This window comes from Rana temporaria (assembly GCF_905171775.1).
Source record: "Rana temporaria chromosome 4 unlocalized genomic scaffold, aRanTem1.1 chr4r, whole genome shotgun sequence".
NCBI lineage: Eukaryota > Metazoa > Chordata > Amphibia > Anura > Ranidae > Rana > Rana temporaria.
Window position 1 is genome coordinate 375,220 of NW_024404452.1, and position 26,415 is coordinate 401,634.

The 26,415-nt window shown below is 45.8% G+C and overlaps 1 protein-coding gene across 1 annotated transcript in view; it reads left to right on the forward strand.

Moving 5' to 3' along the window:
* Positions 1–26,415, forward strand: part of LOC120921788 (ribonuclease inhibitor-like) — a 59,234-nt gene that overhangs the window by 14,034 nt on the left and 18,785 nt on the right. The window contains exons 2-3 of the mRNA XM_040334292.1: positions 6,282–6,452; positions 11,921–12,091. Of these exons, the coding sequence (XP_040190226.1) occupies positions 6,282–6,452; positions 11,921–12,091 (342 nt within the window). The remainder of the gene's footprint in view (positions 1–6,281; positions 6,453–11,920; positions 12,092–26,415) is intronic.

The following is a 26,415-nucleotide window of genomic DNA, read 5'->3' on the forward strand; positions in this document are numbered from 1 at the left end:
GCGCGGCGCCAATCATTACAGCCATTCAAAGCTGTAATGTTCCCGGCGCGTATTACACAGTCGGCGGTAGCGGGGATGCAGGTAAGCGAGACATGGCTGGATACATGGGGGGGAGACATGGCTGGATACATGGGGGGGAGACATGGCTGGATACATGGGGGGAGACATGGCTGGATACATGGGGGGGAGACATGGCTGGATACATGGGGGGGAGACATGGCTACATGGGGGGGAGACATGACTGGATACATGGGGGGGAGACATGGCTACATGGGGGGGAGACATGGCTACATGGGGGGAGACATGGCTACATATGGGGGGAGACATGGCTACATATGGGGGGACATGGCTGGATAATGGGGGGGACTTGGCTGCATATGGGGGGGGGACATGGCTGCATATGGGGGGACATGGCTGGATATGGGGAGACATGGCTGCATATGGGGGGGGACATGGCTGGATATGGGGGGGACATGGCTACATATGGGGGGGACATGGCTGCATATGGAGGGGACATGGCTGCATATGGGGGGGACATGGCTGCATATGGGGGGGACATGGCTGCATCTGGGGGGGACATGGCTGCATCTGTGGGGGGACATGGCTGCATTTGTGGGGAGACATGGCTGCATTTGGGGACACATTTAAAAAAAGTATCGGTATTCGGTATCGGTGAGTATTTGAAAAAAAGTATCGGTACTTGTACTCAGTCCTAAAAAAAAATGGTATCGGGACAACCCTAGTTAACTCCCAAACTGCAACTGTCATTTTCACAATAAACAATGCAATTTAAATGCATTTTTTGCTGTGAAAATGACAATGGTCCCAAAAATGTGTCAAAATTGTCCGAAGTGTCCGCCATAATGCCGCAGTCACGAAAAAAAACGCTGATCGCCGCCATTAGTAGTAAAAAAAAAATAATTAATAAAAATGCAATAAAACTATCCCCTATTTTGTAAACGCTATAAATTTTGCGCAAACCAATCGATAAACGCCTATTGCGATTTTTTTTACCAAGAAAAGGTAGAAGAATACGTATCGGCCTAAACTGAGGGAAAAAAATGTTATATATGTTTTTGGGGGATATTTATTATAGCAAAAAGTAAAAAATATTGAATTTTTTTCTAAATTGTCGCTGTATTTTTGTTTATAGCGCAAAAAATAAAAACCACAGAGGTGATCAAATACCACCAAAAGAAAGCACTATTTGTGGGGAAAAAAGGACGCCAATTTTGTTTGGGAGCCACGTCGCACGACCGCGCAATTGTCTGTTAAAGCGACGCAGTGCCGAATCGCAAAACCTGGCCTGGGCATTTAGCTGCCTAAAGGTCCGGGGCTTAAGTGGTTAAGAAGTCCTTGTAGGATTTCATTCTGAATACAATTACAAATGTACACTAAATTCCCTAAAACCCTTTACAGCATTGGGGGGTTGAATAATTTTGAACAAAACTGTATGGACGAAGAAGGAGGATGGATAGCCGCACTCCAATGACCAAACGGTTGTCTTTGATTCAAAAAAACACAGCAAGTACATCACTTCACAGGTGCAACAAAGGAACAGGTAGATAGCCGACGTGCTTAATCATGGCTAGTGTGCAAACTGGACTGTTTAACCTATGTATAGGAAATAGAGGTGAGCATGTGACTCCCTTAGGGACTGTTTAACCTATGTATAGGAAATAGCATATGACTCCCTTAGGGAGTCACATGCTCACCTCTATTTCCTATATATAGGTTAAACAGTCCAGTTTGCACACTAGTCATGATTAAGCACTAGCTCAGTGCGAAACGCGTCGGCTATCTACCTGTTCCTTTGTTGCACCTGTGAAGTGATGTACTTGCTGTGTTTTTTTGAATAAAAGACAACTGTTTGGTCATTGGAGTGCGGCTATCCATCCTCCTTCTTCGTATCTGATGCATGGTCAGTGCATTGCCAGCACCCACGGTATCCTGAGTCAGTCCATCTCTACATAGTGACCCACCTGGAGCAGTGATCCCTTCTCAAAACTGTATAGACCTCGTCCTCCTAGGTCAAAATCATTATATTTTTTATTTTAATTTTTTTATGTTATTTTAAGTTATTTCCCTATCCACATTTATTTGCCATGCCATGCCATGCTCTTCCCAACATTTTGCTGCCATTTGCAGCCCTCCAGTCCTTTCCCTTAGTTTTTTAGAGTAATTTTTGTAGTCAAAAGTCCGGGTCCCCATTGACTTCAATGGGGTTCGGTTTCGGGTCAAAGTCCGGGTTCGGTCCCGAACCCAAACTTTTTTTTCAAAGTCCGGGTTCGGGTCCGAACCCGAACATCCAGGTGTCCGCTCAACTCTACTCACAACCCATCAGGTGTTTTGGGTGTAAACAGCTAGGGCACAAAAAGCCAGACTGTCCGTTGAATCCAGCCAGGCAGTCCCAGTCCTGCACATCCATGCCTGTGGCCCACTGCATTGAGGAGGAAGAACATTGGGGCGTCCTGCACGAGGCAGATCCAATACAAGCAGCTAACCAGGACAATAGGCAGCAACACAGGCAGACTGTCTGGGTCAATGGAAAGGTAGCCAATGGCCTACGTGATACTGGGGCCACCATAACCCTGCTACAGAAGAAACTCATCCCAGAGAGCCAGCACACCAGAGACTCTGTAGCCGTAAGAGTCGCGGGAGGCACCGTCTTCCAGCTACCCGTTGCCTGTGTTAACCTGGATTGGGGGGTTGGTGCGGGACACGTGAATGTGGGGGTGATGAAGGATTTTCCAGCTGATGTACTACTGGGGAAATGATTTGGCCCCCCTTGTTTCTGCTTACGCCAGTGAGAAATCGGAGATGCAACGACACTACGTCATGTATTATGAGATGTCCCGTGGCTTGAACATTGAAATGCACAAACAGGCTGAAATTGTCAAAAGGTTAAATGGAATTTGCGCCCAGGTTTTGCCCTATCTCTCCCAAGAGCATCAGCAACAAGTCCTGGGAGCCATTGAGAGAGCAAAGCAAGTGACTGTTCCAAAACTGAATTCCATTATACACCCTGCAACCTTACAACTTCCCCATCAGCTACTGACCCGGTAAGCAAATTGGCAATGCTAATGGGTTGTCCTGGCAAACAGACGTCATCCTGGCCTCCTAGTTCCGGACATCCCCAAGTTGACCCGAGAAGGATCAAGCTGGGTCTGCCGGAGTGTCCCACAAGGAGGGAGCCATGTGACGGGAGTCACTTTAGAGGCACATGGTGAATGAGAACCCCACTATGATCTGTACTAGTCATATTTAATTCTGTATACAGTGTATATATTGTGTGTATATTGTGTGTTGGTTGTTGTGTACTATTTGCTGTGGGATGTGACTGTATTCTATTGTCCATTGCTTAACGATGTTGCCTTTGTTTTGATAAGTAAATTGTGTTAATCTTGTCTGAGGCAGCTTTCCCTTCACCTAATATTAAGTGTGCTAATGAACTCACCTGTTGTCTGCTATAGGGATGTATTGACACTCAGAATAATGTATATTGGGGGCTCGTTATATAACCATTGTGTGATGTTGTGGGTGTATCTGGGTCATTGTTCATGTGGTGACTGCAGTATTCTCAAGTGTATATAAAGAGCCTGTATTCCTTCTAATAAAGTTCATATTCCTGTTTGAACCTCAACACAGAGCTTCGTCTCGTATTTGGGGGAGAATTATTCATCTGGGTTTCTTGTTCGGCTGATTGGAGTGTTCGGTAGCTGCCTTGCGTTCGGGAATGGAATGTCCTAAATGGCTTTAACCCCTTTCATACTCAGGGTGTCGTTACACACACTTTCTACACAGTGGGCCGGATTCAGACACATTGCAGTATCTGTCGGCGTGGCATAACGTATCTCATATACGTATGCAGAAAAAACTTGCTCCCTTAGTTACGGCGGCATAACATATGTGTGTCGGCGTAAGCCCGCCTAATTCAAATGGGGATGATGTGGGCGTGTTTTATGTAAATTCACTGTGACCCCCCCGACGCATGCGCCGTTCGTGAAAAAATCCCAGTGCGCATGCTCGAAATTACACCGCAAGTCGTCATTGATTTAGAGGTGAACGGAACTTACGTACAGGCCTATTCGCGAACGACTTACGCAAACGACGTAAAATTTTCAAAACTTAACGCGGGAACGACGTTCATACTTAACATTAGCTACGCCTCATATAGCAGGGGTAACTTTACGCCGAAAAAAGCCTAACGTAAACAACGTAAAAAAATGCGCCGCCGGACGTACGTTTCTGAATCGGCGTATGTACCTAATTAGCATATTCATCGCGTAATTATACGGAAGCGCCACCTAGCGGCCAGTGTAAATATGCAGCCTAAGATACGACGGTGTAAGACACTTATGCCGGTCGGATCTTAGGGGAATCTATGCGTAACTGATTCTATGAATCAGTCGCATAGTTACGACCACGCACACTCAGAGATACGACGGCATATCCGGAGATACGCCGTCGTATCTCCTTTCTGAATCTGGCCCAGTGACTGGACTGCTTGAGGTATATTACCACCCTCCCGCTTCCATGGATCATCAGAAGGGGACTTTACTGACTTCGCTCACCTGGATGATGGGACCCCATTATCTTCCTAGTTTTCTATTCGTTTTGTGATGACCACACGCTAAAGCCTCATACACACTTATAGTTTTTTTTTTTTAGCCCAGCAGGCTGAACAAAAACAACTGAGAGCTCCGGTCGGAGCTGCTGAAAAAACAGCATTCTCCTCTGCTGTGCTATTGTGAACTAACAGGGGGGACGCCCCTTCCCCCTCCCTCCGGAACACTCCGGTCAGCGGTCTCTGCCATCGCTGATCAGTAGATGGTTGGCAGACCTTTTTTGGTCATGACCCTTTGACAGACGCCCGCCGAACAGCATGGGCCCCTTTGTACTAGGCTGAAAGCTCGGTACACATATTTTTTTTTTTTTTTTAGTTCAATCCAGTGGGCTGAATGGAAAAAAAAATTAAGAGCTTGGGAGGAATCTCTGTTATAACTATATGATGAAAAAAGTGTTACTGCGCTGATCTAATAATCCAGAGAATTCAATCTCTGGGAATGTGAACTGTGAACTAATTTAGTGCACAAACAACCATGTCTAGCATATACAACATCAGGAACTATATCCGATATTCTATTTGGATAAACTTCTGTGAATCAATCAGTCTTAATACCAACAATATATATTAAAAATATGAGAAATATATGTGTTATACGAGTGACGTGTTAAACACAGAACTTTAAATGTGACCCAAAATTTGTTGTCAGCATACACATCGATGCACCATAATATTCCTGTAAAAGAAGAAATGGCCACTCATGCTACTCTAAGCCGACCAATAGTGAAAACAAAACAAAATACAATGAAAGAATATAAATAAAAACAACAACAAAACCAATGACCAAGCAAAGAGTCCCAATATGTGAAGTGCGTAAAGTGTTGTTTTTATTTATATTCTTTCATTGTATTTTGTTTTGTTTTCACTATTGGTCGGCTTAGAGTAGCATGAGTGGCCATTTCTTCTTTTACAGGAATATTATGGTGCATCGATGTGTATGCTGACAACAAATTTTGGGTCACATTTAAAGTTCTGTGTTTAACACGTCACACGTATAACACATATATTTCTCATATTTTTTTATATATATTGTTGGTATTAAGACTGATTGATTCACAGAAGTTTATCCAAATAGAATATCGGATATAGTTCCTGATGTTGTATATGCTAGACATGGTTGTTTGTGCACTAAATTAGTTCACAGTTCACATTCCTAGAGATTGAATTCTCTGGATTATTAGATCAGCGCAGTAACACTTTTTCCGTTATATGCACAGTTAACCCCTAATTTGAGGGTCTACACAGTATTGCAGCAGATCACGTTTAATTTGAATATATTTCTTTTGCGCCGGTGACACCTATAACAATTTCTATAACTATATGATGTTAGTACAGCGATCTCCCCCCGCTGAACTATTGTGTTCTGACAGGGGGCCGCCTGCCCCCCTCATCCCCCACCAGAACACATCGGTCAGTGTTTGCAGCCAGGAGCCATGATTGGACGCCAATTGGCAGACCCTTTTCAGTCATGCCCCCTGACAGAAGCTGGCCATGGGCTTCTGTTAGACCAGCTGCTGTACACACAGGCCAAATGTTGGCCATGTTTTATTAAACAGTCCAATGCCTTCCAATATTTATCCTGTATGTATGGGCCCTTAAGAATTTTATGTTATTCCCCTAATATACTCTCATGTGTCTGGAATTGACTCTGCAGGGTGGATGGATGTGGTGTGACTTCCTCCGGCTGTGATGATCTTGGATCCATTCTTATTACAAACCGATTCCTCACCAGACTGAATTTATCACGGAATAATCTGGGAGACTCTGGAATAAAACTTCTATGTGAGGGGCTCAAACATCCTGACTGCACTCTGCAGAGTCTGAGGTGAGTCCTTGTCTGCCATATAAAGTCCCAAGGCTTCCTCTGTCCTGGCTCTGGGCTCCTTATCTCTTTATGTCTATTTCTGGGTGGATTGTTGGTTAGATAATATAAAATAGACATGTGCAATTTGTTTCATTCCAAATTTGTTTTTCCAAAAATCCGGAAATTGGAAAATTCGTAAGTTAGGAAATTCAGTAATTCTAAAATTGTAAATTCTAAAACCTGAAAAAAAGAATGAAAATCCGAAAATTCAAAAGAATAAAAATTCAAAAACCCAAAAATTTGAATACTGAAATAATAACCAAACTAACGGACTGCGTTCGGCTTCTTTCGGCAACTCGTGACGCGCTGTATGCGACGGTCGGAAGCCTGTCAATCAATTGGAAACGCCCAGTCCCGCAGATTATACCCGGAAGCTGCGGAGAACATCTATCTCTAAAACAGTATGTACGGTAATAATTTAAAAAAAAACACCCGATTGTGCTTCTTACAACTCACCTGAATCTAAATGTTGAATTTTTTTTTTTTTGGGCGAACCCCCGCTTTAAGAATTTATTTTAAATAATGAATTTTGATCATAACGAATGACCCGAAAAACTAAAAATAAAGAAAAATACATGAAACAAAAACAAACACATTTTTTGGCAGTGCACATGTCTAATATAAAACCACAATGATGTTTATTAGACCCATAGAGGCGGAGTGATGAAAATTTCTCACCCAATAAAACCAGGTTCAGATCTCTCCATCTACCAGACAAATTTCTTGTGTATGTATATATACATATATATATATATATATATATATATATATATATATATATATATATATATTAAATACACTAACTAACCTGCCTGCCTAATGTAGTTCATATTTTCCGATGATGGATTGAACAGAAGCTCTGTGAGATGTTCAAAGCTTGGGCGATTTTTTTATAACCTAACCCTGCTTTATACTTCTCCACAACTTTATCCCTGACCTGTCTGGGGTGTACCTCTGCCTTCATGATGCTGTTTGTTCATTAATTTTCTCTAACAAACCTCAGAGGGCTTCACAGAACAGCTGTATTTATACTCAGATTAAATGACACACAGGTGGACTCTATTTACTAATTAGGTGACTTCTGAAGGCAATTGGTTTCATTAGATTTTAGTTATGGGTATCGGAGTAAAAGGGGCGCCATACAAATCCCCTTCCCCACACTTTTCACAGATTTATTTTTATCATTTATAATTTTCCTTCCACTTCACAATTATGTGGCACTTTGGGGCTGACTTACGAAACGTTTGCGCCTTGTTTAGCAGCGCATCGGCCGTTTCGGTATTTATGAAATGTATGCGCTGATAACGCAGCACTATTCCCGATTTACTATTAAGCACTTGGCGCATGGGAGGAGATGCACAGTGCCTAATATGGACATGGCGCATGGCTAATGATATGGGGGGGTGTAGATCTCAGTAATGATATGGGGGTGTAGATCTCAGTAATGATATGGGGGGGTGCAGATCTCAGTAATGATATGGGGGGGTGTAGATCTCAGTAATGATATGGGGGGTGTAGATCTCAGTAATGATATGGGGGGTGTAGATCTCAGTAATGATATGGGGGGGTGTAGATCTCAGTAATGATATGAGGGGTGTAGATCTCAGTAATGATATGGGGGGGTGTAGATCTCAGTAATGATATGGGGGGGGTGTAGATCTCAGTAATGATATGGGGGTGTAGATCTCAGTAATGATATGGGGGGTGTAGATCTCAGTAATGATATGAGGGGTGTAGATCTCAGTAATGATATGGGGGGGTGTAGATCTCAGTAATGATATGGGGGGGGTGTAGATCTCAGTAATGATATGGGGGGTGTAGATCTCAGTAATGATATGGGGGGGTGTAGATCTCAGTAATGATATGAGGGGTGTAGATCTCAGTAATGATATGGGGGGGTGTAGATCTCAGTAATGATATGAGGGGTGTAGATCTCAGTAATGATATGGGGGGTGTAGATCTCAGTAATGATATGGGGGGGTGTAGATCTCAGTAATGATATGGGGGGTGTAGATCTCAGTAATGATATGGGGGGGTGTAGATCTCAGTAATGATATGGGGGGGTGTAGATCTCAGTAATGATATGGGGGGGGTGTAGATCTCAGTAATGATATGGGGGGTGTAGATCTCAGTAATGATATGGGGGGTGTAGATCTCAGTAATGATATGGGGGGGGGTGTAGATCTCAGTAATGATATGGGGGTGTAGATCTCAGTAATGATATGGGGGGTGTAGATCTCAGTAATGATATGGGGGGGTGTAGATCTCGGTAATGATATGGGGAGTGTAGATCTCAGTAATGATATGGGGGGTGTAGATCTCAGTAATGATATGGGGGGGTGTAGATCTCAGTAATGATATGAGGGGGTGTAGATCTCAGTAATGATATGGGGGGTGTAGATCTCAGTAATGATATGGGGGGTGTAGATCTCAGTAATGATATGGGGGGTGTAGATCTCAGTAATGATATGGGGGGGTGTAGATCTCAGTAATGATATGGGGGGTGTAGATCTCAGTAATGATATGGGGGGGGTGTACATCTCAGTAATGATATGGGGGGTGTAGAGCTCAGTAATGATATGGGGGGGGGTGTAGATCTCAGTAATGATATGGGGGGTGTAGAGCTCAGTAATGATATGGGGGGGGGTGTAGATCTCAGTAATGATATGGGGGGTGTAGATCTCAGTAATGATATGAGGGGGGGTGTAGATCTCAGTAATAATATGAGGGGGTGTAGATCTCAGTAATGATATGGGGGGGGTGTAGATCTCAGTAATGATATGGGGGGTGTAGATCTCAGTAATGATATGGGGGGGGGTGTACATCTCAGTAATGATATGGGGGTGTAGAGCTCAGTAATGATATGGGGGGGGGTGTAGATCTCAGTAATGATATGGGGGTGTAGAGCTCAGTAATGATATGGGGGGGGGGTGTAGATCTCAGTAATGATATGGGGGGTGTAGATCTCAGTAATGATATGAGGGGGGGTGTAGATCTCAGTAATGATATGAGGGGGTGTAGATCTCAGTAATGATATGGGGGGGGGGGTGTAGATCTCAGTAATGATATGGGGGGTGTAGATCTCAGTAATGATATGAGGGGTGTAGATTAGAGGTCGACCGATATGGGTTTTTCTCTGGCCGATGCCGATGCCGATATTTAGAAATCGCGGCGGCCGATAGCCGATTTATGATGCTGATTTTTTTTGGGCCGATATGTTAAGCCGATTTTTCAGGCGCTTTTGGGCTAAACAGTAAAGTTAGCCCATATTTATTTTTTCGTCCAAAAGTTTTCATTACCTGTTTTTGTGTAATATATATATATATATATATATTACACAAAAACAGGTAATGAAAACATTTGGACGAAAAAAAAATATGGGCTAACTTTACTGTTTAGTTGTTTTTTTTTATTTGTTAAAGTATTTTTTTTCCCCAAAAAATGTGTTTGAAAGACCGCTGCGCAAATACCGTGTAACATTAAATATTGCAGCAATCGCTATTTTATTTCCTAGGGTCTCTGCTAAAAAAATATATATAATGTTTGGGGGTTCCAAGTAATTTTCTAGCAGAAAATACAGGATTTTTACTTGTAAGCAACAAGTGTCAAAAAAGATTTAGCCTTTAAATGGTTAAACTGAGAACTCTCCTACACGGAGTTCAGTTCATTGATAAGTAGTAACATTGTTAGGTAGATTCACGTAGGGGCGCCTAAAATTAGGACGGTCTAGCCTACTCTTTTTAGGCTACACCGCCGTAAATTATTTAGGTTAGTAGTGATTCTCAAACCACTTACCTTCAAATTTTCGGCGGGGTAGCCTAAAACGAGCGGGCGTAAGCGCGCCTAATTCAAATGACTGGCAGGGGGGCGTGTAGTATGGAAATGAGGCTTGACCTCACGTTTTTTGACATTTTTTACACTGTGCATGCGCCGGGCGACTACATTTCCCAGTGCGCATTGCGGCTAAGTAGGCCATACGGGCCTATTGATTTTGACGCGTACGTAAACGACGTAAATCCCGATTCGCGGACGACTTGTGCAAACGACGTAAAAAGTTCAAACCTCGCGGCGGGAACGGCGGCCATACTTAACATTGTTATTCCACCTCATAGGTGGAATAACTTTAGGCGGCCTATCGCGTACGGAAACGACGTAATGTGACGGTGTAGGCCCGGCGTACGCTCGTGAATCGTCGTGAATCGGCGTATCCCCTCATTTACATAATCTAGGCCGGCCGCAATGTAAGCGCCACCTAGCGCTAAGCCAAAACATTGCAATCTAAGATAGGATGGCGCAAGCCGTCGTATCTTAGATATGTTTAAGTGTATCTCTGTTAGAGAATACACTTAAACATAGGTCGGTGCAGATTCAGAGTTAGGTCGGCTTATCTGTAGATAAGCCGGCCTAACTCTTTGTGAATCTACCTATGTATATCTTTCTCAAAACTTGGCAGTCAGCCCAGGAGAGAGAAGTCTTCTACGGGAAGCTTCAGGCAACTTGCATTAACTTCTATTACAGAAGCTTTTTGCAAGTCGCGGTGCTGAAGTTTAAATCGACTTTTTTAAAGCACAAATCGGCCGATGCTGATTAATTAAAAAACACCAAATATCGGCTGATATATCGGCCAGCCGATATATCGGTCGACCTCTATTCCTGATAACCAGAATCCGGGAACCTGATTGGCTGAAACGGCCGTTTGTCTTATGCAAGGAGCGCAGATTGCCTGCCCTCTGAGTATAGACATCTGAGAGCCGGAGAAAAGCCTATCAGAGCCGCTGGCTTTGATAGGCAGTTCCCCTCAGCCAACCAGCTGCCGCTATTCGGGTAACCGGCGTCCCGCGTCCGATTATATGAATAGACCAGGCAGCTGGCAACCAACCAATAACATACATTCGTGCATTTATGCACGAATGTGTGTTATTTGCGAGAGGGGGTGGCGCTGCAGCGCCCTCTATAGACGGCCGCCAGAACTGCGGCTAAAATGTCAAAATTACATTTAGCCGAATAAAAGTTCTTAAAGGGCCCGTTTTTTTGTTTTTTTTTGTGTGACTGAGGGAGGGGGGGCGGCGCCCGTGCGTCCCTATGGACGGGCCGCCACTGATATGGGGGGTGTAGATCTCAGTAATGATATGAGAGGTGTAGATCTCAGTAATGATATGGGGGGTGTAGATCTCAGTAATGATATGAGGGGTGTAGATCTCAGTAATGATATGGGGGGGGGGCATTTTACTCCAGAGACACGCTTTCTACACATTGACTGAACTGCGGGAGGGGGGCTTCCATGGGCCATCAGAAGGGGATTTTACGGATTTTTCTTACCTGGATGATGGGACCCCCTTGTCTTCATTTTCTATCAGTTTTATGATGACCACACCCTAAGAGATTTATGGTAATTCCCTAATATCATGTGTCTGGATTTGTCTCTGCAGGTTGTGGGAATGTGATGTGACTTCCTCCGGCTGTGATGATCTCCGATCCATTCTTATCAATAATCGATCCCTCATCAGACTGAATTTATCACATAATAAGCTGGGAGACTCTGGAATAAAACTTATATGTAGGGGGCTCAGAGATCCTCGCTGTACTCTGCAGGATCTGAGGTGAGAATTATCCTATAAATGATATAATAATTGCAGGATTCTGGTATAAACCTTCTGTGATAGAGACTCAGACATCTTGGGCCATATTCACAAAGAGATACGACGGTGTATCTTGAGATGCGCGGCGTAAGTCTAAATATGCACCGTCGTATCTATGCGCCTTACCCACAGAAGCAGATACGCGTGAAAATTGGCTTCACCCGTCCAACGTAACTGTCCTCCGCCGGCGGAACTTAGGCGCATATTTAGGCTGGGCGCATCTTTCGTTCCCATTGATTTCCTATTGAATTATGCAAATGAGGGAGAAATGCCGATTCACATGCGTACGATTGTCCAGCGTAGGCTACGCGCGGTGCGCGTAAGCTGCACGCCCGGTCTAAAGTTACCCCTCATAAAAGCAGGGGTAACTATGCAACAGACTTGCACAGGTCAGCTGGAGAGCAGCAACAGCAGCAGCAGCGTGACAGAGGAGTTGAGCAACAACACTTGCAGGACAACACATCTGTGTGCCAACATGCCAGGGGCAGCCGTGGTCATAGCACTACTGCGTCTACGGGCACGGGAGGAGGAGGGCACAGGAGAGGGTATACCGAGAGCGCATGGACCTCTTTGCCATGGGGGAATCTGAGGTGTATCGCTTGTTCAGATTTGACACTGAAGCCATCCTGGAAATAGTCAGAACCCTGCAGGATGACCTCACCAGCCCAACACATCGCTCACAAGCAGTGCCGCCACTGCTCAAGGTCATGGCAACACTGCATTTCCTGGCCACTGGATCTTTTCAAAGAACAAGTGGAAATTTGGCTGGGATGTCACAATCCACCATGAGCAGATGTGTGCACCAGGTTGTCCCCGCAATCCTCAGATGTATGTCCCACCACATTGTCAGACCCACCCAGGAGGTCCAGCAGGCGAAGGCAAGAACAGATTTCTACAAAATTGCCAGATTCCCACGCACCATCTGGGCCATTGATTGCACCCATGTGGCACTACAGCCCCCCGTGATGCAGAGCACATGTACAGCAATAGGAAGCACTGGCATTCCATTAATGTACAGGTGATAGCCGATGCCCAATACCTCATATGGCACGTCCGTGCCAAACACCCAGGGGCCAGCCATGACAGCTTCATATACCGTCAAAGCGACATCCCAAGACAATTTGAACAGAACGTGTATGAGGACAGCTGGCTGGTTGGTGAGTGACATGGGTGTCAGGTATGACTGTCCCCCCCCATGATGCAGACATCACGAGGGGCACATGCATGACTAAAATCCTTTTGTCTTTTCCCTCATCTTGAGTATACAAATCAAATAATGAGAATGAAATATTATGATCAGCGCTTACATAAAACAAAATAAAAATAAAACCAAATCATATAAAGTAATCACATATAACAGTGCAAACCTGTCATGGAATGAATACTGTGCTAAAAAGTTTGGCTGCAGCAGCTGGTCACCCTAGGGTGATGAACCAATTAGCTGTCAGGCCAAATACAACAAGCAGTGATCTCTAGCCAAAGGAAACACAGTGAAATAAATAATTGGGGAAAGAAGGAAATAATCAGTATAAATAAATGGCTACAAAAGTCACTGTGCTAGTGTGGTAACACTCATAAGTGAAGATGGGAGATGAGTCTTCTACATCTGGTGTATGCATCCAACAGCAATCTCACAATGCCCTTACCTTCAATAGGTGGTAAAATAGCATGAAGGGCAGATGCTGTCTTCTCCTGTGGATTTGCCGTCACCAGTCCCCTGTTCCTCCAGAGCTCCACTGTATCCTAAACAGACGGAAGGTCCTCGAGTGCGGTGTCCTCCGGTCCGTCCGTATGTGTGACAAAAGTAGAGCCCGGTGAGGAGGGAGATGTATAAAGAATGGTGAAGCACGTCCAGGTAAAGGGTAAAACTATTTATTTTCGATGGTACCGTTACAGTGCGGTTTTAAATTCGCCGCCCAGCACAGAGCTCGGCTTCAGACTAGCCTGCTACAGTCTGCTGGCCTCCGGTTGGTTGCCTGTGTCACGTGGTTCCTTATCCTACGTCGTTGCGTCACCGTCTCGTGACTTCATCAGGACGTGCTTCACCATTCTTTATACATCTCCCTCCACACCGGGCTCTACTTTTGTCACACATACGGACGGACCGGAGGACACCGCACTCGAGGACCTTCCGTCTGTTTAGGATACAGTGGAGCTCTGGAGGAACAGGGGACTGGTGATGGCAAATCCACAGGAGAAGACAGCATCTGCCCTTCATGCTATTTTACCACCTATTGAAGGTAAGGGCATTGTGAGATTGCTGTTGGATGCATACACCAGATGTAGAAGACTCATCTCCCATCTTCACTTATGAGTGTTACCACACTAGCACAGTGACTTTTGTAGCCATTTATTTATACTGATTATTTCCTTCTTTCCCCAATTATTTATTTCACTGTGTTTCCTTTGGCTAGAGATCACTGCTTGTTGTATTTGGCCTGACAGCTAATTGGTTCATCACCCTAGGGTGACCAGCTGCTGCAGCCAAACTTTTTAGCACAGTATTCATTCCATGACAGGTTTGCACTGTTATATGTGATTACTTTATATGATTTGGTTTTATTTTTATTTTGTTTTATGTAAGCGCTGATCATAATATTTCATTCACTTTATTTCACGGATTGGTGCACCTTTAGATTCAGCAGCTGCATATATATTATATACACAAGTTCTTTTTCACGTTCCAACACTCGCAGTAGCGCAATAGTCTTTATCACCGTTTTTATAAATCAAATAATGAGACTCATCTTGAGTATACAAATCAAATAATAAGATTCATCTTGAGTATACAAATCAAATAATAAGACTCATATCGAGTACATGAAAAAAATAATCTAACTGGCACTCATCTGGCCTGACGCGGACTACGCCTAGTGCCAAGGTTCCTGGCCCTCTGTTGCCTGGTGGCAGCCGCGGGTGGGGGGGGTGGGTCATTGGGAGGAGGAACATCCCCCGGTCTCTCCCTGGCTGCCTGGATTCCCTCTAAAGCCACGGCTATGCGGGTGAGGACCGCATTTGTCTGAGTCCCCACCGCCTCAATGGCTGCTGTATTGGCCTGTATGGCCACTGCCAGGCTCCTCACTTCTGCCACAAGGCCTGTATTTGTGGCCTCCAGGTCCCTCACGCAGGTCACAAGTGCACTGCTATTAACACTGACCTCCTGCACATTTTCAGTCATGGCGGCAGTGTAAGCAGCCTGGGTCTGCTGCATGGAGGCCAGGCTGGCTGCCACCCGGTGCAGGTCAGACGCCACCAAACCGACATGCTAGGTCTGCCTGGCCTGGTCCCTCGATAAAGAGGCTTCTAGGGTCTCTGGATCACCCCTCGACTTCCTAGAAGCCTTCCTGGGTGCAGGTGTGGCTTGGGGCCTACTATATGGGGAGGCCCTTGAGGGTACTTCCTTTATAGAGGAGGGGCTTCCCAAAAGGGTGGAGGCCCTTGGGGGGGTTCCCAAAAGGGTGGAGGCCCTTGGGGGGTTCCCAAAAGGGTGGAGGCCCTTGGGGGGGTTACCACATTGGAGGAGGGCCTTGGGGGGGTTCCCACATTGGAGGAGGGCCTTGGGGGGGGTTCCCCTGAAGTTGGAGGCCCTTGGGGGGCTATCCCCTATGGAGGTGGTGGTATGGGAGGCTCCTGCGATGGTGGTCTCATCCCCCAGGTAAATGCCATCCTCCAGGTCCCCGTGCTCCTCCTCGACTTCCTCTAAAGGAGATGTGTGGACACTGTCCTCTTGGGATGGGGTTGGTTGCCCAGCAGCCGAGGATGGGGCCGCTTCATCCTGCACATCTGTGGATGACACTAAACATTCACATGTTGGTGGCCCCACACACTTGTCACATATTCCCTCCCCCCCGCCCACACATGCTACACACCAGATAAAAGATAAAACACACTCACCTGTCCTCAAGGGCTGATCAACCGAATCATATCCCTCCAGGCCCTCCACCTGCTCCTTCTCCAAGCACCTGGCTATGACCTCCTCAACAGGTGTCAGCGATATATTCAGGGCTGGTCCACCTCCGGTGCCCCTTCTGTGCCTCTTAATCTTGGCCACCTTCTCCTTCACGAGACGCCGCAGGTCGTTTATTTTCTTGGCTATTTTTTCAGGGGTCCGTTCTTCATGGCCAAGGGCACTGACCTCCGCTGCAATCTCAGCAAGGATCTGATCCTTCCGGACCTTGCTGGTAGAGCCACTTTCTGAACCATGGAGGTACTTATTGTGCCTTACCATGGCATCGATTATTATTGCCCTCTCCTGTCTGGAGAAATTTTTAAGCCTCCTTTCTTTAGCACCTGCTACTTCAGCCATGTTTTTCACAAAAAAACAGCACAAAAGTACCCACACCAAACCAACCAAACCTGCTGGTGTACTTTTGCGCTGGACGGGCGCATGTCTGGGCGTCTTTATACCCTGGGGCGTGAGCGGTGGGCCGGCTTATCTCGAGGGATACAATAGGCGAAGTTGTGCGCATGCGCAGTGGGACGCGGGACATGCTATCACGTGACGGCGCATGCGCCGTTCGTTCGGCCCTTCATTTGCATGGGGTCACGCTTCATTTAAATGGATCACGCCCACCTCCTTTCCACTTTGAATTACGTCGGCTTACGCCGTCTGATTTAAGTTACGATGGCGCATCGCAGCGCACATTTGCTTGCTGAATAGGCTGCTTGCCTCTCGAAGTTTCAACGGCCTAGTGTAACTGCGATGCGCTACGCCCGCATAATGATGCGCTGAGGTACGTGAATCTGGCCCCTTGGCTGCACCTGGAAGGAGATGAGGTCAGAAATATACTATAAATTATATAATATTCTGTGTGAGGGATACAGACATGTCTCCTAGCTGGAAGTTAAACAAAGAAAGACTTCTGCTTGGCAGGTTACGTTAGTAGGTCCCACAATAGTCCTTTAGGACACTTGCTATTATTGGCTTTCATCCCCCCTCCCCTACACTATCAGAGATCAGACTTTGGCCCGGATTCACAGACATCAGCGCATATTTATGCCGCCGTAGCGTATCTCTTTTATGCTACGCCGGCGCAGCGCACAGAGGCAAGCACTGGATTCACAAAGCACTCGCTCCCACTCGCTGTTAAAGATACGCTGGGTTTCCTCGGCATAAGCCAGCGTAGGTGGAAGTGGGCGTGAGCCATGCTAATGAGGGGTGACCCCATGCAAGTGATGGGCCAAGCGCCATAGAAGTACTTAAAATGAACGGCGCATGCGCCGTCCCGTGGCCACATACCAGTGCGCATGCTCAGAATCATGTCGGAACAACTGCCTAAGATACGCCTGATCACTGCCTACGACGTGAACGTAACCTACGCCTAGTCATATTCACATACAACGTAAACGACAAAAGATTTGACGGCTTGTGTTCCCTGGTCCATACCTTTGCATGAGTTGCGCCTCCTATATGGGGAATAACTTTACGCCGAACATACGACTTACGCAAATCGCGTATATTATGCGCCGGGCGAAACTATGTTTGTGAATCGCAGTATCTCCCTCATTTGCATATGTGCATAGAAAATCTATGGGAGCGGCAAATGCGCCCGGCGTAAATATGCGCCCACGATACGACGGCGTAGGCAAGTTACGTCGGTCGTAGGAAGCCTATTTGTAGGCGTATGTCAGATTGTGGGCACGGCGCATAGTTACACTTACGCGGCGTATCTCGAGTGTAACTATCTCGAGATACGTCGGCGTAAGTGCTTTGTGAATCCGGGCCTTTATGACTATGTCGGAGTGGATTGTTGGTTGGATGATATAAAAACACAATGAAGATAATTTGGCCAATGGAGGCGAAGTGATCACATTTCTCATCCAATAAAACCTGGTCCAGATCTCTCCATCTACCAGGACAAATGTTTCTTGTGTATATAAACTTGGACCGGTGTAATGGGGGATCAGGAGTGAGTGAGGCTCAGAATGTAGGGATCAGGAGTGAGTAAGGCTCAGAATGTAGGGATCAGGAGTGTGTGATGCCTCGTACACACGACCAGTTTTCAAGACGAGAAAACTGCCATTTTTTATATTGGTCGTGAAAACCCGAGCGTGTTTGCTCCCTAGCAGTTTTCTCGACGAAAAAACTGCCTGCAAAAAAATTGAAACCAGATCTCTTTTTTCTCATTGTGTTTCCCGTCAGTCTGTTTCTCGTTGCGAAAAACGGTCGTGTGTAGGCTTTTCCGAAGGTAAAAAAAAGCGTATGCTCAGAATCAAGTATGAGACGGGAGTGCTCGTTCTGGTAAAACTAGCATTTGGAATGGAGATAGCACATTGATCACACTGTAATAGACTGAAAAGCATGAAAGCTGAAAAGCACGAATCGTCTCTCTTTTACTAACACGAAGATCAGTGTAACGCTACCCCCGCAGGAGCCGCTGGATAGAATAGGGATGGCGTGTTACCTTTTGTTAGCGTCTAGGGGTAATGATGATGATGATGAGAGCAATGACGGAATGTCCAAGCAGCAGGTGTCTTTTTGTAGCTTTTATTCTTGCCCAACACAGCAAACAGTAAACTTGAGGTAGATAGTAAAAGATGGGTGAGGAGGAGAATTGCAGATTCAGGCTTGAACAAGAAACAAAGCAGTCCTGCTTCAAATAACACTTTACTTTCTTCGCCCCTCAGCCGGAGGGGGTATAGTGTACCTGGCAGCCAGGATATCACTCGGTGCACTGAAAGAAGAACAAGTCTCTGCCACAGACCTGGTGCAAATGAATATCGGGAAAGAACCTCTGCCATAGGCCTTTCCCCTTACGTAGAATTTTGAGGTGAATCTTCCCCAGTAAATTTAATGCCTGAATTTCCCTCAGGTAGTCTTTCAAATTGTCACCGACTGACAGGTTGCCATCGAACAAACTGTCAATATCCGGTCACCTCGATCCCCGATGGATTGTCAAAGCTATGTTGGATCACCTGCCTCCGGGCTCTTCTCAGACCGACTCCCCACCAAACAGCAAAACTCGCTTGGGATCTTCTTCAAAGTTTGGGGAACCCAGTAGATCACTGGGGTCCCGCCATAGCTTCAGTTGCTCCAGGCCAAAATGGTCCCGGAACCAAGGACACCTCGTAGCACGTGCGCCCCGGCCTGGTAGGCCATATCGCCGGGGCCTGTGATGTGCACACACCCTGAAGGTGGGTGCCGCACCTGGAACCAGAAGAAAACGAACCCCACAAAATGGCGTCCACTCAAGAAGTACCCTCCCCAGCATGCCCCGCAAGGGAAAACCCCTCCTGATTTGCTGCTGGCAAGAGGCGCTTTGGACTGAACTTCACTGCTGCCACCTGTCGCCCAGAGGTGGAAAGGTACCCCTGGAACACAGAATGAACTGGCAGTACAGCCCAGCTAGAGTAGAGGCCTAATTTACATGAATTAGCTGGATGAGAGTAAAGTAACTCTCTCATCTCCCTCTAAATTTAAGATAGCACCTGGAATGAAAGTACACAGGTGCTACATCAGCAAAAGCAGCCCAAAGGGTGGCGCCGTTGATATGGAACGTGCAAGTGAGGCTCAGAATGCATGCATCAGGCATGAGTGAGGCTCAGAATGCATGGATCAGGAGTGAGTGAGGCTCAGAATGCAGGGATCAGGAGTGAGTGAGGCTCAGAATGCAGGGATCAGGAGTGAGTGAGGCTCAGAACGCAGGGATCAGGAGTGAGTGAGGCTCAGAACGCAGGGATCAGGAGTGAGTGAGGCTCAGAATGCAGGGATCAGGAGTGAGTGAGGCTCAGAATGCAGGGATCAGGAGTGAGTGAGGCTCAGAACGCAGGGATCAGGAGTGAGTGAGGCTCAGAACGCAGGTATCAGGAGTGAGTGAGGCTCAGAATGCATGGATCAGGAGTAGGGATGAGCCGAAACACCCCCCGGTTCGGTTTGCATCAAAACCTTCGAACGGACCGAACATTTGTGCGAACTTTAGAACCCCATTGAAGTCTATGACAAAAAGTAAAAACAAAAAAGAGAAATAGACTGCTGCACACCCTTAAGAGTTAACTACAAGTTTATTAGAATAAGTATCAAAAAGAACACATGTATGTAAGGCATAAAAACACAGGTCCCCTATGAATGGGTGGACCTACCCAAGGAATACCCCATGGGTCCCATTCAAAAACGGCATATACTAGTAACTAACAACAGGAGCACTCGATCATCCCAAAGGGAGATCAGAGTCTATGAGAAGCGCACCCACCCTCCACACAACATACAGACCCCCCCCCCCCCCCACACAAAAAAACACAAAGGAGCCCCAACTAGAGCCAGTCAGCTTAGAGCCATTGGTTTAGGAGACTGAACATTCTTTATCTTCATTTTGGATATTGGTAGTATCTACTACGATCAGAGACACTGTATAACCACTGTCCTATTTTGGATATTATTATTCACCGGATATTGCTGCTTTAACGAGTAGTGCTTCAGGCTCTGTGCAAACACACAGATGGATGGCTTGGCTGCAATCCCTTCGTGCAGCGCGTGATTAGAGTTTGGATGCAATAGCCACGACTCTGAGCTATGAATGACAGCTAAACAGTGAGTAAACCCTGCATTACACTGCTGCTGAATTTTATTGCAATACTGTCATCCATGTACTAGCACACTTTATGCCTAATCACCTATCACTCATCCACACCTGTTGACTACAATCTCATGGAATATGAGCTGCTTAATAAGATAAGGAAGCATTATATGGACATACCTGAATTTCTGAATGGACCTTACCCATACGCTGTGAGAATCTGTTTACTATCAGTGGTAACATTGTTGCATCCTTACAAAATGCATTCCAGGCGAATTCGATTTTGAAGATAACTATTACAGTGCCTCTGTTATTATTCTTTGAATGTCTCCTTATAACTTATTTATCGATGAAACCATATTTATAAGGAAACTCTCATCAAGCCTGATACGGCGATCTCCATGGAAGGACTTTCTCTAGCGAGCTATTAGGCTCACGGTCCCTCTGTTTTTTTCATTGACTTTTTTGTCTATCATCAGCTCTCAGTGGAGCAGTGCTTCTATTACCACTATTTAGTGGATTTTTTCATGTCCCTTTTCAGGTATCCATCAATGTCACATTCCCCCATTTAGACAGTGGATCTATTTTTCACCTGTTTTTACAGGGAACCACTTCCTGATGTGGGAACCATCAGGAATACTTTTCTAGTAGTTGGGGCTCCTTTGTGTTTTTTTTGTGGGGGGGGGGGGGTGTCTGTATGTTGTGTGGAGGGTGGGTGCGCTTCTCATAGACTCTGATCTCCCTTTGGGATGATCGAGTGCTCCTGTTGTTAGTTACTAGTATATGCCGTTTTTGAATGGGACCCATGGGGTATTCCTTGGGTAGGTCCACCCATTCATAGGGGACCTGTGTTTTTATGCCTTACATACATGTGTTCTTTTTGATACTTATTCTAATAAACTTGTAGTTAACTCTTAAGGGTGTGCAGCAGTCTATTTCTCTTTTTTGTTTTTACTTTTTGTCATATTGTATATTGGATTGCACCCCACGACAATATCGGTGAGTACTACATTTTTCATTTATTAGGTGGGAATCCCATATTCTCTCCCCTTTTTTTACCATTGAAGTCTATGGGACTCGAATGTTCAAAAGTGCTCATTTTAAAGGCTAATATGCAAGTTATCGTCCTAAAACGGGTTTGAGCACCTGGGTCCTGCCCCAGGGGACATGTATCAATGCAAAAAAAGTTTTAAAAACTATTTTTTTTTCCGGAAGCAGTGACTTTAATGATGCTTAAAGTGCAAACAAAATTGAAATATTCCTTTAAATATCGTGCCTGGGGGTGTCTATAGTATGCCTGTTAAGTGGCACATGTTTCCCGTGTTTAGAACTGTCCCTGCATAAAATGAGATTAATATAAGAAAAAAGTCATTTAAAACTGTTTGCAGCTTTAATATAATGTTTGGTCCCTGCAATATGGATGAAAATCATTGAGAAAAATAGCATGGGTCCCCCCCCCCCCCCACTCACCCCAGGTCATTACCAGCCCCTTTGGGTCTTGTATGGATATTAAGGGGAAAATGAAAGGCGTTTTCTTGTGTAAAAAAAAGGAAAGGAATGGGGCCCCCAGGCCCTGTATACTCTGAACAGCAGTATACAGGCGGTGCAACCAAGACAGGGACTGGAGGTTTGTTGTTAAGTTGAATCTGTTTGTAATTTTGAACTGGTACTTCTTTAAAGTGTAGCTTCAGCCAAAAAATTGGAAAACACCCCTGTAACATTTGTTTTGCTGTCTGTGTGCATCTGTTCAGAAGATTTCACCTCACTTTCTGTCCCAATGACAAATGATGTTTTGAAAATTTGGGTTTTTTAGTGAAACAAGGATTGGTGATAAAGCATCAGTGGACAGGAGACACCTCTTACAGAAGAGAATTTCCCTTCCTAGGGGTAGATTTCCTCTCACTTCCTGTTGTCTCTTTCCGTTTGCAAGTAGGAGTCGTTTGTAATTTGGATGTTTGAAAGTAGGGGCTTGCCGTATATACTCTGCCGAAATTTGGGCCCTAGGTGTTGGTGTTGCCACAACACTGTAACCCCTCACAGTTAGTCTTGGTGGGCGCTGGAATGCCCTGCTGTGAACTTTTATATCAAGAATTGTAATTACATGCCATTGTTGAACAGTGGTAGAAAAATTGGGCCTTTGGTGCTGGCGCTGGTGCCACAACACTGCAACCCCTCACAGTTACTCTTGGTGGGTGCAGGAATCGGCACTGCTGTGAAATATTAGATCAAGAATTGTAATTACATGCCATTGTTGAACAGGGGCAGAAAAAATTGGGCCTTATGCACTGGTGCCACAACACAGCAACCCCTCACAGATACTCTAGTTGGAGTGCAGAAATGAGCCACATGCAAAGTATTGCATTAAAAATTGTAATTACACGCCCCTGTTAAACAGGAGCAGAGAAATTGGGCCTTAGCCACTGGTGGCGGTCCCTAGAACCAAAAATGTTCTTACAAGCTATCAGCATGTAATAAATGGTGAAAAAAAGGAAAATATACGTGCCCTTCTACCTTCTCACACCCCACTGCGCCAAAGAACAAACTGAAAAATACCTAAATCAGCTACTTTAAATAAATAATGATGTGTAATGATTCTCAGTGAACAAAATAGTAGCACTATGTTCAATGAATGAACAATTCTAAATTAGTATATAAATAAATCACCTTGTGAAAAGTGTATACCACATATACTATAAATATATATATTGGATAAAACTGAAACAATTTATTAAATGTTCAAAACGTTCATCCAGTGGTCAAAAATAAGTAATAACAAGCCAAATCCGTAAGTGATTAAATTTCAAGTGATTAAACTTAAAGTGTCCACTTAGTCTTCTTGAAAAATCTTGCTTGAGACCTTCCACCAGTGACTCAGTGACTCCATACCCTAAGGAATTGCACTTACCAACAGGACATGCCTTGCACCCCCATGCTCGGCAATACAGCAAAGTCTCCAAAGGTATTAGATGATTCCACCAGTGTTCCAATAACTCAAAATTGCTCCTTGGGGACCAATCAGAGGCCTGACAGGCCTATTTAAACCAGCAGCTTCCCCTGGACAGGTTGCTGGTTTGTCATCAGCTTTAGTGTGTTTACCTGTTGCCACATCACCTTGCTTTGACCCGGACTTCCTGACGACTCTCCTCTCACCCAGAACTTCTGACCCTTTGGCTTATGTACCTTGGATTGCTGCTGTCTCCTGCCCTTTGACCCCGGCCTGTATCTTCGGACTCTCCCTGCCTTCTCCAGCCCTTGACCCACGGCCTGTGCCCCGGACTAGGGTTGCCACCTTTTCTTCAAGCCAAACCCAAACACTTTAGTGGCGCGCTGCAATTTTTTTGTAGTACATGCTATAGGATTGTAAGAGACTTAGGACACCTTTGAGTTGCCCTAGGAGAGTAATAAGGAGGCGCACATAGTACGCTGCAGTGAACAGTGGCTGTGGCCAAATTGTGTTAACAGTGGAGAGGGGGGTGGACTTAAAGGGGCATGGTGTGCCCATAAAATATGGTTAGATTAATAAAAGAAATGTCACAGTTAAAATATGAACCTAGCTTACCTTAAAAGTGGACACTGTCAGTCAGTGGGGCAGTGGACGGTGTCAGTAGAGCAGAGGACGGTGTCAGTAGGGCAGTGGACGGTGTCAGTAGAGCAGTGGATGGTGTCAGTAGAGCAGTGGACGGTGTCAGTGGAGCAGTGGACGGTGTCAGTGGGGCAGTGGACGGTGTCAGTGGGGCAGTGGACGGTGTCAGTGGGGCAGTGGACGGTGTCAGTAGAGCAGTGGATGGTGTCAGTGGAGCAGTGGATGGTGTCAGTAGGGCAGTGGATGGTGTCAGTAGGGCAGTGGATGGTGTCAGTAGGGCAGTGGACGGTGTCAGTAGGGCAGTGGACGGTTTCAGTAGAGCAGTGGACGGTGTCAGTAGAGCAGTGGACGGTGTCAGTAGAGCAGTGGATGGTGTCAGTGGAGCAGTGGATGGTGTCAGTAGGGCAGTGGATGGTGTCAGTAGGGCAGTGGATGGTGTCAGTAGGGCAGTGGACGGTGTCAGTAGGGCAGTGGACGGTTTCAGTAGAGCAGTGGACGGTGTCAGTAGAGCAGTGGACGGTGTCAGTGGAGCAGTGGATGGTGTCAGTAGGGCAGTGGATGGTGTCAGTAGGGCAGTGGATGGTGTCAGTAGGGCAGTGGACGGTGTCAGTAGGGCAGTGGACGGTGTCAGTAGAGTAGTGGACGGTGTCAGTGGAGCAGTGGATGGTGTCAGTGGAGCAGTGGATGGTGTCAGTGGAGCAGTGGATGGTGTCAGTGGAGCAGTGGACGGGTGGCAACCCTAACTATTTCCTGCAAATCTAATGCAAGTTCAGCCATAGAACTGTATACGACTGTATGGCTGAACTCGCATTGATTGCACAGACATTGCATGTGGGTGCAAATCACATGCAATGTCTGTTTTTTCACAAGTGTGAACCCAGGGTGAAGCTGTTCAGCCATGCCAGTGTGTTCTGTGGAATGACCTTATGTGTGCAGGAATTCCAAAAAACATGTGCTGGGGGGGTCAGGAGAAGGAAATCTATTTAACTCCCTGGGGGCTCAAGAAGTGCTTACCTCCAGACTGTTCTCTGTGATCCGCTCTGCTGGTGGAGGAACACGAGGAGTTAATGTCATTAGGGGAAAGTTCTTATCTTCATTTAGCAGTTCAGACAATCTTATCTGAGTCCCCATGTCCTCTTCTATACAGATACACTGAGTAATGTAATTGCCGAGAACCACAACACAAGGATTACTCCGCATGAGCCCCGAAAGCCATCAAATAGTCCCTGCAGAGAAATCCTTGTGCTGCTCACGGCAATTACATTACTCAGTATATTTGTATAGAAGAGGACGTGGGGACTCAGATTAGATTATTGGAACTTCTGTATAAGGATAAGAACTTTCCTCTAACAACTTTAACTACTCGTGTTCCTCCACCAGCCACAGTACAGTTTGAATCATGTGTCCGGGTAGAAGGCGGAAGGAGACCCGGACACATGATTCAAAACCCGTACTGTCCGGGTGAATCCCGTAGAGGTGGCAACCCTACCCCGGACTTGTCTTCGGTTCCTGTCTACAAACCCTGAACTTCCAGTCAGTAGTTGCCTGACCCTCAGCTGTCATCAGTGTACCACGTCTGCTTAGCTACTACCAATGCACCAAGTCTACTATCCCGCTTCCGGTACCGGTGCCTCCTTGTGCCTTCCCCCCTCTGTCCCAACTCCAGAGGGCGGACTGCTCTGGGTCGCAAAGGTGAGCTGTCCTCAGCATCTCGGCCTCGGTAAGTACGGTCCCTGATAATTGCAAGCACATGTTCACAGATATCACTCTTCAAAACACTCCCCCCACCCTTGGGAAACAGGGCGGGTTAAAGGGGTTGTAAAGGTACAATTTATTTTCCTAAATATCTTCCTTTACCTTAGTGCAGTCCTCTTTCACTTACCTCATCCTTCCATTTTGCTTTTAAATGCCCTTATTTCTTCTGAGAAATCCTCACTTCCCGTTCTTCTGTCTGTAACTCCACACAGTAATGCGAGGCTTTCTCCCTGGTGTGGAGTGTCATGCTCGCCCCCTCCCTTGGACTACAGGGGAGTTGTGCTGCCCCAATAGGGGCATAGAATATGAGATGCATAGCCTCAGTTAATATTAGCATTGTTATATAGATTAGAGTTTATATAGTGTGGTTTGCCTACTATTTTCTCATAGCTAAATCTATGTGTTATCCTATGCTGCCATCTAGTGGCCTTTGT